We start from the raw sequence: 12,393 nt of genomic DNA on the forward strand, positions 1-12,393 counted from the left end.
TATGCTATCGCAGGATCTCCTGGGAGATTATCTTGCAAAATCGAACCACCGAAATGCTGCGTACGTTCGATCGATAAGTCAACAATCTTCCAAGTTTCCACCTTAAAAATGAAGTAAACACAAAGTAGCATGGCAAAGTTAGGGTACAGTGGCGAACTTGGGATAATCCATTATTCATTTCAACCATGTTTTTTTTTATTTGCAAAATACAAATATCACACTAACAATGAAATCATTTCTTTTAGCAGGGATTATGATGAATCTGTCCATCAATTTTGCCACAATGCGATACCTAGGTGGTTAAAAAAAGAACCTTGGCGATACAAATAGATAGCCTGAGTATCATCCGTATTCTACCGGGGCTCCTTACACTCGCTACCCCTAAAATTTTAGGGAAGTGAGTGTAAGGAGCCCCGGTAGAAATAGGATGGTACCCAGGCTAACAAATAGATTCATTATTACATGTATACCTGACACCCCTCAAAATGAATAGTATCGCCCAGACCAAGATGCTTTGTGCTTGTTAGTTGCCTAGGTAACACGTGGGTAAGCAGCGCGCATGCGTGCATATTTTATTCAGCAGCGTCGGCATCATTCTGGCAACATGCTTCTTTACAGTCACGCTGTTTATTTACAACTCGCGTCACAACTTGTTTAGAGTCAGCCTTTGGGAAGCTGTGGTTTAGTCACACATACTACAAGGTATGAAATCTGTTTTATAATGTTTATCATTTATTTTCAGCTACGTTCGCCGTAAATAGATTGGTTAGATATAGTAAAAAATGGTACGGCGTCCGCAGAATCAAAAATTTACTACTCGCTCCTCCAAAGTACCAAACTAGATCATCAGTTTTCGTCGTAAGTTATTTGTAAATAGGTAATCATCTACTACTAGCTTGGTATCGCTCGTCAAAAATGTTTGTTTACACAAAATATGTAGTTTACGCTGTGCAAATCTTGGGCTCTGTAAGTGAGGAAACGCACGTCGTGCGACTTTCGGTTATAATGAGGAATTGTACGCCCGGCCTCGCAAAGCATTGTGCGTTGCAAAATAGCGACAGATGTTAACTCTATCGCTGTAAACTCCTGTTTTTTAAAGAAAATGTACGCATTTCAAGTCAGACGTTCGCGACACGTCACTCATCGTATCATTGCGCTCCGTTTTACGCCACCGCTTTCCGCTTCTTGTGTACATGGATTACGTGCCAATTCGGGTTGCTTTGAGGTCATGCACGTGTCTGTTGACTACGCGAGGTACCTCGGCACGCGCAATGTCCGCCGCTATGCCCGTCGCTTTTGCGCCCACGAAAATGCGTGTCCGTTCTGTGCCCAAGCGTGCGAAGTCAGCACGGGGCGAGGTAATGCACGCGTTCGGAGTTTGCGTGAAGTTGCTCAAAACTCGTCAATCGGCACGAAACGTGCTATTCTTCAAGCGACGCTATCTTTACACGCGTGCAGTTACCGTCACGCGACAGTAACTCCGCACCCGTGCAAAGATAGCGGCGTTTGAGAAATGGCACGTTTCGTGTGGAATGACGTGTTTTGAGGAACTTCACGTCGTGTTGTTCCTCGTTTCGGGTACCCAAAACATAGCTCCAACAGAGATTCTGAAAGAGATCCCTACTAAGGTAAAATTACTGATTGTTCTGATAGAATCACAAATTGTGCCAGAACAAATCCACAGGTTGCATTGAAATATCTAACAATACATGTAATTGAAATTATGTATACCCTAGCCTTTTTCAGGTTGACCTTAAATCAATAGACAGTTGAAAAAGCTGCATCGCAGGGAAAATGGTGAAGAAAATGAAATATTGCAATACTTCTTGCCGAATGACCGAATATTGGCCGGATATCTCTGTTGCGATTTGGGCCATGACGAATCGCGACCATTTTGACTACGGCCTCTCGATACAGGTGAATAAAACATAGAGAAAAATGGCATCATTCATTTTCCAGAACCTACAGCCATTTCTACCTGTTCTCTTGGCTATCTGCCATTGTTCTACTAATAACATTGCCTGAGGCTGTATTACCTACCCTACTGTGGTGACCCCATAGCCTGATCCTAAGGATAATTACATCCATAATAACAGCCCTCCAGCAAAACATATATATCAAAAACCTTGTTCTGATATCACCGTATCACATATAACAGTTCCCACTCTTTAATATCCACTCTCTATTTTGCCTAAGAATGAAAACGGATACCTGGATTGCTTAAAATCTACATACAGTATACTATCGATAGAATAGTTACTTTTTTTAAGTTTATAATTAATGTGCAAGTACATAAAACCAACAGCCAGCAAGATCTCACTGTTTTCAAAAGCATTTACATTGTTGGTTAAACTTAAGTTTAAGTCTGATTTTTTTTTACATTATAAAAAAAAATTCAAGCACATAAAAACAAGATGGTGTGGTTTCATCTAAACCATACAATTTTCAGCCTAATTCAAGGCAAGCAGAAAAGTTATAATTACCAGGTTTGGATTCTTAAATAGCTCATGGGACAAAAGGCGCCTTACTAGTAAGTATTAAGGGGGTCTTTCTGGATCCAAATGACAAACATTGCTAGAGGGCTTACACCATGCTGTGCACACCTGTACAGGTAAACCTACCTTAACACAGGTGTGCATCTCCTTAAACCCGCATATGGCGCTCATCCGGAGACAAAATTGCTGATTGACAGGCATAGTAATCGCTAATCTCCCACCCTACCAGACCCTGCCACAGACCTCAGGTTGGCCTCCCCTAAGTACCCTTGGGGAAAGTGGACATATATATTTCTGTCTGAGGCCTGCCTGCTAGGGACACCAGTACCACTGTATGTGTGTGTTTGTTTGTTTGTAAGAATGGGCTTGCCAGCAACAGAAATTTGTTCCTGTATTGAATATCTATTTTCTACAACAGAATCTGTCTCAGCTCATACAACAAGAAGGACGAGCATAAATCAATATAAAGCTAAACTTGTACTGACCAAGGTGGTTATGATTACCTTCTCGTTCGTACATACTAGTAATTATTGTCATGCTAGTAATAGTATTTCTGACACCGTGGGTTGTTATCCACTGTCTCCAGGTCAGAGCACAATTATCTTTTGTACCCCAAGTCCTATAGACAGCACAGCTTTGGTGACATGTCAAGGGATTTGAACCCAGGATCTCTATTTTCTAGGTCAAACACCCTAAAGCATTTATCCAACACAACAGGGCACCAAGTATACTATACTAATAGACTCAAAAAGAAGTGTAGGAGTACAGACAAAATACGTCAGTAGGTAATATAAGCAAGGCATGATTGTACATGTACCACAGGGGCATATATGATTATGAACAAACAAAATACGAACAGAAGCAATTGCTAGCTTACAGTTTTCAAACCAGTCTAGTACATGTACTGGTAATGCCATATTGCCTGAATAACAAGAAAGTCCTACTGGTATAAAATACAATGATAGAGGAGTATCTTCTAGACTAGGTTTACATAACATGTGAAACTTAGAGACATTCTGTTACTTCACAAATACTTCTTTTCAGGAATAGTCCTGAAATGCAAGACTAACAGTTTCAACAGCATGATCTGGGACGCATCCAAAAAAAAAAAAATAGATTCTGTATCAGATTTGCAACAGTTCAAAATATAAACAAACCATACTACCTCCTTTTGTGAATTCCTGACAAATGACAAAACAATATCTTAGACATGTATCTTTACTAAGACTTTGGAACATTGTCTCAACACAATTAGGAAAATAAAAGATTACATGCTGAACAACAAAAACAAGCTAGATTACTCAATCCTCTCCTGCGGGGAAGATTCTTGCTCTACAGTCAATCATGAAGTGCATGTGCACTATCTGAGTGTATTTGCCTCACTCTGTGATTTTTATTCTCTCAGAATAGCCAATGACATTCTCCAGTCTGGAGAAAGATAATAGTTTTTCATTAGACCATTGAAGATTCTACAGTAGTTGTGGTTATGGATCACATCAGAATAAAACCCTGTACAGTATAACAGACAGGACCATGTCTGTACAATGCAAAAGTTATATACATTTGCTAACTTAGCATTGTAGGGATATCTTGAATTGATGTAGATTTTGTTGAATACAGTTGTATTTGTTATTTGTCTGGCTCTGTATGTAAAAAAAGGTGTCAAGGTCATTGAGTGTGGTGGACTATTTTTTACCTGGGGACAACAATACAAAAGTCATAACTAGAACTTTTAGTTTTACCACCTACAATGCTACATGGAAAGATACAGAAATAGGACTTTTTGTCTGATATTGCAAAAGAATAGTGTGAAAAAGATTTACTCATGTAACAGTAAGAGAGCAACACTGTCAGACTGACTCAGTTTCAGGGATTTGACATCTAGCTATCACAAACTGCCCTGTGTCTTATTCTAGGACACAGGGCATGTTGGTAGATCCAGATGTCAAATCCTGCAGGGAAGGAGTAATTAACACAGCTCAATGGCTGTGCCCGATTTTCTGCTCCAGGCAGGAGCACCTCCCCAAGGGCAGGGTGGTGTAGCCGAAACATGCGCTCCGGACAAGCGCCAGATGCGGGTTTAAGATGCACCAAACTACTCTAGTACACCCTCTTCTTAAAGTCAAGCAAAACTATAATTGTACAGTCCAGAAAATACAAATCTGGGATAAAACAAACATTTTTAGTCAACATGTTTTTGGGAGAGAGGAAGCTTGGTCCATTACATAGTAACGTGATAGTATATAATTACATGTTGGATGTTAGTTTGCCCTAATTAGTACACTTATAATGGTACAGGTGGTCAACTTGCAGGAAATGCCTCTGAAACTGTCTTGGAAAAATGTACTAAGCTGTGGTTTTCTAAGCTCTTGTCTTCTTGAGTAATGGTTCAGCCTGTGTCTTCTGTGTAACATTTAAGTAAGACTGATCTTTTTTGGCTCACACTAAAAGATGTGCTAGAGACATCTGCAAAAAAACCTACAGAATGACCAACATACACTTGTATAAGGCTGCAAAAAATGATCTAGGAAGAATAGGCTTGATGTAATCAAATCAGTTAGAATTGTCTATAACTATAAGCTAATGAAGTACATGTACGTGTTCATCTTTGTATCAAGTAAACAAGCCCCCTTCCCCAATACCCTAACACTGTGATACGGGCTTAACTATAGACATATTTACATAAAACAAAAACTACATAGTCACAGTAAGTTGTGCTTGCTGTATTGATAGAAAAATTGGTTTGAATTAATTACTAAGTGCAACAAAGAACAACCTTGTTGTTTACATTTGAAAAATGGCTTCTTTAATTCCTCTGCACTTAAAATTGAACAATTTTTGTATCTGAAGCAAAAATCTGCACAGATATTCAGTGTTTTGAAAACAAAGCAACTTGATCTTGTCAAGTCAGTTGCCAAAACAAGCTGGTTTATGTAGAAAGACAAAGATGGGCGCCACAAAGAAAAGAAACATCCTTTTGTGTTCCATACTTGCCTGCTTAGAGCGGATGTAACGTGTATACAAATCACACATCTACCTTAACTTCCCAGGGTCAGCTTTGTGGTGTGAACTGGAGACATTCTTTGGAGAGGGTCTGCATGGGGGGGTCTTGGTAACGCTTAACGGTGAATTCAGGAGGTCCGGTAACGCTTAACGATAAATTCAGGAGGCCCGGTAACGCTTAACGGTAAATTCAGAATGAGTTACAAAGCATAACATTAACATTGACGTGCATTCCTATTCATACAACGCTAGAGTAGTTATATCAATGGGTGAAAATATCCGACTAATGACATTGTGAGAAGCAAAAGGTGCCCAGAACCCGGAGGAATGACAGGGACAATGTCCATGACATCTCTAAATTGGCGGAGGCAGAGTTCCCGGCCCGCCACAGAGACGGCAGCAGCAAAGTTCTTATGGCGGGAGGTGGATTGAACTATTGTTTCAGCACATGGAGCGCCGGAGGCGCGACGCATTCCAGGGGGGTCCGGGGGGATTTTCCCCCGGAAAAAAATTAAAATCAAGACCCTCTTAAATGCTATTTCCTGCATTTTCGGCACATTTTGCCGACCGACTAAGCTAGGTTGATTTTGACATTTTCATCAAATTACACATGATTATACTCGTAGCTTTGGCCTCCACCCCCAGAGCCCCGACATATTTTTACCAATTCGAGCTCGGAAGGCACGAGGCGTTGCAATATAGTTCCGGGAAAATTCTAAAATCTGGACCGTCTGAAACGCCATTTACTGCATTTTGAAGGACAGATTTTGCCGTAAGACGAAGCTAAATTAAATGACATTTTATTAGAGAGAAAGGTTGATTTTGTGCGAAAACCCACGCCCCTAACATATTTTCGCCATGTCGTCATGAGCGCCAAAGGCGCAAGCCGTTTCAATGGAGGTCCGGAGAAACCTTATTTTCTGCATTCTAGGAGAACTTTTTGCCCGAAACGTAGCTATGTTTGACACTGAAATCTGTATGACTTTTTATTGAGTGATAAAGTTTTGAGGGCGAAGCTTCCGCAACATATTTTACCATGTTTAGTGCCGAAGGCCGGGATGCTTGGAGAAATTTTGAAATCTGGTCCCTTTGAAACGCCATTTCCTGCATTTTCAGGGGTTCTATCTGGCATTTGACTTCCTTTGTATAGTATAACGGGTTACGAAGAATTTCTTGGTAACGGTTAACGGTGAATTCGGGATGACAAATAACGATTAACGTTGAATTAAAACGACCAATAACGCTTCACGAAGAATATACCGATAACGATTAACGTTGAATTAGAGTGGGTCGGTAACGATTAACGGTGAATTAAAATGGCTCGTAACGCTTAACGGAAAAAGGCATGCAGACCCTCTTTGGATAGTCATGCATACTGTATGTCCTGCAAAATTAGGATCATGTCTTTCTAGGCTATACCTTCTTACTCTTAGATCCTAGTTGGTGGCTAGTTCATACCTGAGCTTGCTTGAAAAATTCTGTGACTTTCAAATTATACTGTACAAAGATCTATGACGAAAGTGACCAACTGAGCATGCTATATTATAACAGCTTTGAATTCTGTTCAGGTTGTGCCTCTGTTCCCTATATACATATCCAATAAATCCCCAGGAAGCGATGGTTTAACAACAGAATTCTACGTACATTTCTGGCAGTACTTAGAAAAAGACCTTCTTTTAGCTGCAAATTATGCCTTTAGAAAAGGTGAATTACCAGTGTCACAGAAACGAGGAGTAATTCATTTAATACCAAAAAAGGATAGCGACTTAAGGAAACTTGGAAATTGGCGCCCTATTACACTTTTAAATGTTGATTATAAACTCATAAGTAAAACTTTAGCGAATAGACTAGAACCTCTCTTGCCAAAATTGATACATCCAGACCAAACAGGTTTTATAAAAGGAAGACAAATATTCACTAATGTAAGACATATTGCTGATTTCATGGAGTACACAAAAATGTATAATTTGCCTGCCCTTGCCTTATTCATCGACTTTAAAAAAGCCTTCGATACAATTGAGCGTAAAGTTATCATTAAAACATTAGAAACAATGAATCTTGGAAAAAACTTCATTGACTGGGTCAAACTACTGTACAAAAATGCCATCAGTTGTGTTATTAACAACGGTTTTTCGTCGCCGTGGTTTGATGTAAGTAGAGGGGTAAGGCAGGGTGATCCACTTTCAGCATATCTATTTAACTTAGTGATTGAAGTTGTAGCCTGTAGAATAAGGGCCGATCCTTCTGTCGAAGGTATATCGATCTATGGCTGCAAGCGAAAACTATCCATGTATGCTGATGATTTAACCGGTCTTGTCAAAGATGAAAACTCCGCTAAAAGCTTACTAGACATTCTAGATCATTTTAAACTCTGTAGTGGCCTAGAGGTCAGTAAAAAAAAAACTAAAGCTACGTGGATGGGAGCAAGCAGACATAGGATCGATGAGCCTTTGGAGGTTCTGTGGCCACGTGGGCCTATATATGCACTGGGTACTTATTTCTCATACAACCAGGAAGACTGTGATAAGTTAAACTTTGATTATCACCTGAAAGCTATGGAGAAACTGTTAAATGTATGGAGGATAAGAGATCTAACTACAATTGGGAGAATTGTTCTTGTTAAAACACTTGGTATTTCTAAACTAATTTATAATTGTACGGTTCTGCCGGTTCCCGCTGGCTTTTCTGAGAAAGTAAATGGTTATATTTTCAAATTTATTTGGGATGAAAAAAAGCCAAAGGTGAAAATGAAGACAGTAATAGGGAAAAAAGACCAAGGTGGTCTAACTATGGTGGATTTTTCCATTAAATGTAAAGCCCTTAAGGCGTCATGGATTAAGAGACTCGAGAAAAGTGAAAGTTGTTCCTATATGTTAAGTCAGTGGGGAGGGAAATTACTATTTCAATGTAACTATGATATAACATGTTTAGATCTATCTAATTTACCATTGTTCTACTGTCAAGTACTGCAGGCTTGGCAGTCGATTGTGCAATCGGTTCCGAAATCTAAAGATGACATAAGTAAACAAATTATCTGGAATAACAGATTTATATTAGTAGGCCGGAAATCTGTATTGTACAACCGGTGGTGCCAAGCTGGTATTCTGAAAATATGTGATGTTATGTCAAGCGATGGTAACTTCCTAACATTGGGTGAGCTGGCCCAGAAACATGAAATAGTCTTTACACCTGTTGATATGCTCAGATACTCTAGCCTGAAGTCAGCTATCCCAAATGGTTGGAAAAATACAGTAAAAAAGGATCAGCTCGGTGATTCGGTGGAAAACACCATCGCTTCTCAGGCCTTCTCTTGTAAACAATTATATGATATATATTTAAAACAAACATTTGAACCCCCAACGGGCCAAGATGAATTGTTAAGCGTTCTAGAAAATGAAAACAACTTGGAAAAAGTGTATTTATTACCTTTCACATGTACTAAGAATGTTAAACTACAGTACTTTCAGTATAAGATCATACATAGATTTTTGCCGACAAATTGCTATTTAAAGAAAATCAAAGTTACAGACTCAGATAAATGTCCTTTTTGTAACAACAAACAAACCACCTGTTTGTAGATTGTGTCTATGTTATTAGTTATTGGAACGACTTTTGCTCATGGTGGCTCAAAACCTTTTCAGAACATATTGTATTAACGAAAACTGATATTATGTATGGTAAGGTTAACAAGCAGAAAATGAATAAATACTTGAATCAATGTTTATTACATGCAAAATATGCCATATTTAAGAATGTATCTTCGAATACTAAGCCTTATTTTTGTGACACAATCTTCTGTTATTAACTTTCGAGACCAACATTCTTTGTAATAAGTTACTCCTCACTATGTATATTATGTTATATTAGGGGGCTTGCCACAGGGTTTCTTTTTTGTATTTGAAAGTTATATTGAATAAAAAATAAAAAAATAAAAAAAAAAAAATACATATCCAATAGTCCCCAGAAACTAACCCATGTACCCCTAACCCCTAAACTTCAATATATAACATTGTACTTTTGTAAACTTTCTCCATACTTTTTACCTATTTCTTGTTTCCTTGGGGAACAAAAACTGCTCTGACACTATTTTCCAGGGCTAGCAAGCAAGACGAAACAGAATGACTATTCTCATTCTCAAACTATATGTATTTAAACATGAACACAATCACGCTCAAGGCTCGTTTTTCTTACGCTGGTATACCCTCTCGCGATGACTTCAAATTAGGTCCGACCACGATATATCAGGATTACGGGATACAAGGGGATGCGAGGATAAAAAATGGTGCTGCCTGGAGGATCCTGTGACTTATTCATTAATAGCGATCGTCGTGACTGGTTTAAACTTTAGATAACCTCTGTAAGACGATATATGGCCTTCCGCCACAGATCCAGGAGGTGAGATAAAGTTTGATCAAACAGTGGGCTTCTAGGATGACGCTGTAAACTTAAGTTCTGGCTAGGAGTGCTACTTCCTCATTGCATCGGAAGTGTGTAAACAGTACTACTCTCTTGAGCTGAGAGTTCATCAGCTTTTCCTTACCGTAATTTACTTTTACAATTGTTTTACATAATATATTTTGCTACAGGTAGGAGAAAAAGAATCTTTTTCTTTTTCTGTGTTTTGAGTACAATAAATTTCCTGAGATACATGTACAACCATCCCATAATAATGATTATAGCACATGTCAAGATTTGATTTAAATCATAATTTCTCCTACTGTCTTGTATTGTTGTAAGGTAATCTTTTACTTTCTTATTCCACCATCAATTTCTTAAACCATGATATTTATAACAACGATTATGATATTATTGCCAAAATCATATACTCTTCTGTTTATGAAATTCTGAATTAACTATGTATCAAGTAAGTCTGGACTAAAAGCAGTAATGTTATAGGTAAATACTGAAGGCATAATAATGCCTTCCAAGAAGAAAACCAAAGTTGTAAACCATGCACAACAAGAATAGGTTCTTGTGATTTATTCATTTATTGAGATTGCAGACGGTGCAATACAATTTGGCAGGCAGCGTGGCTGATATTAGGCGATCAAAAACAACATGATGTAAAACTAAAACATCTCTACAAGACAGGAGAAGCTACTAACCTGTATAGACCTCCCCCGGTACGTAGCTGTCTGGCTGTCCCTCTACCTTAATGGCAAACCCGTTGTCTCCGCGATGTTTGGCCGCCCCGTGCCCGCTCGGGACGCGGTTACAGAAGTTCCCGGGAGAACCATCGGGGTACCCCCGCACAACATCAGACAACCCCGCGGTGAGCAGGACGAGCAGAGCCCACGGCGTCCGTCCCGCAGACATCTTCACATCTCGTGGGACCCGAACCCGTGTCCTCCAGTCTGCTGGCATAATGTTACAACAGAACAAAGGCGTTCACAATAACTACTCAATTATTCAATTCAGCTGCATTATAATCTGGGCGACGTGTAAAAACATTGAATTACAAAACCAAAACTGTTTACTTAAAAGAAGACAAGGAAAACAACAACAAACCGACTGTGTTATTCGTCTAATCCCGGAGATTTTCCATTCGACACAAACCGTTGGGTAACTAAAACTAGGCAGGAATTTTAATCATTCTCACAAAACGGTAGCGTTTTTGCGACAATCAGAGCGGCACGAATAAAGTCTACAATCACAGCCAGGGCTCCAAAAAATTGCTTCAAGATCTTGCGAAATCTTAAAGAATTTCGTACAAGACAGTTTCAACGGTATCGACTGATTTAAGACATCATAAAAAGTGCTCTTAAAACCAGATGTCAGACCGAGATGAAACGTGTACGGAAAACGCTTTTGAATCTTTGATCAAGACACAATCGGACACGAAAACAACATGAAGACCACGAGAAAGAACTTGAAAGAATAGACCTAGTCGTACCTGGTCACCCCGATGGTTAAGATGTTCTTAAACAGCCCGTTTAATCTAGAGTGGCTCAAACAAAAACTCCGCAAACACAAATTTCTGCTCCACAAACCCGGAAAACCACCTTCTCTCGTGCAGGGAGGTCAGAAGTCATAGGACTAGTCCACTCGGGAACGGGGAGGAATAGGTTCGCGAATACGAGAAATAAAGGCCATTTCCAAGGATGTTATATAACGTACTCCTTGCCATTTCAAAGTACTGTATATAAAGGAGAATGGTGTTCAAATATAACTTTACTACATTTGAATTTGCTTTCTTGATGATGGAATCATATCTATTAAACCTGATGGTGCCATTGACGAATTTATGAATTAACGTTATATTCATAAATGAGACCATATTACCAATCCTTATCTTGCCTTCATTGAAATAATTTTGTTTGCTCTTTTTCTATTTCTTTTACAATGTGATGACTAAGAATGACTAAGATGTTTTCAATGCCTTGATGTAATATAAAACGAGATAGGAGAGCCCGTCTGGTAACTTTTCTGCAGTGCTATGTAGGTACGAAAGATGTCGCTGCTGTCAATGCAGTTGCTTGCAGTTGTAGATCCCCAAAAAGTTACAATTACTTTGTCTTTAAAGTTTGGCATAGTCAGTCAGAGAAGATCCTGTAGCTCAACTAAGAGCAGCCTCACAGTTGAGCTCCAGGTTAAATTTGTCTATTTTATTCATGATTGTCTTCTTAAGCAAAATACATAATTTTATCTGTAGAAGTTCTTTAATTTGGTAGAATTCCATGTTTACCTTTGATCATGTTTTACACAGCTGAATTTGAAATCTAACGTTACATGATATAACGTTATACATAGTGATGTAACGTTACACCTTTAACACAAATGTCACAAGTAGGTCATTTACCCATCATTTATACTATAGAATCATCAATGGCACTTTACATCAATTATACAAATTAGACTCTCATTTGCATAGTTATGTTCTTTAATTTTTCACCTT

The 12,393-nt window shown here is 38.9% G+C and overlaps 1 protein-coding gene across 3 annotated transcripts in view; it reads right to left on the reverse strand.

Annotated features, from left to right (window-relative positions):
- The window catches only part of LOC118406830 (spondin-1-like), an 84,798-nt gene extending 73,256 nt beyond the window's left edge, over positions 1-11,542 (reverse strand). The window contains exons 1-2 of one of the 3 annotated variants that reach the window (XM_035807183.1): positions 11,392-11,542; positions 10,604-10,852 (exon numbers count right to left, since the gene is read on the reverse strand). In XM_035807183.1, the coding sequence (XP_035663076.1) occupies positions 10,604-10,814 (211 nt within the window). In that variant the 5' untranslated portion in view covers positions 10,815-10,852; positions 11,392-11,542. Of the gene's footprint in view, positions 1-10,603; positions 10,856-11,391 lie in introns of all 3 variants that reach the window. The other 2 variants (XM_035807182.1, XM_035807184.1) reach the window with 2 other exon arrangements.
- Between the last annotated feature and the right edge of the window lie 851 nt (positions 11,543-12,393).

This window comes from Branchiostoma floridae, chromosome 19 (genome assembly GCF_000003815.2).
Source record: "Branchiostoma floridae strain S238N-H82 chromosome 19, Bfl_VNyyK, whole genome shotgun sequence".
Lineage (NCBI taxonomy): Eukaryota > Metazoa > Chordata > Leptocardii > Amphioxiformes > Branchiostomatidae > Branchiostoma > Branchiostoma floridae.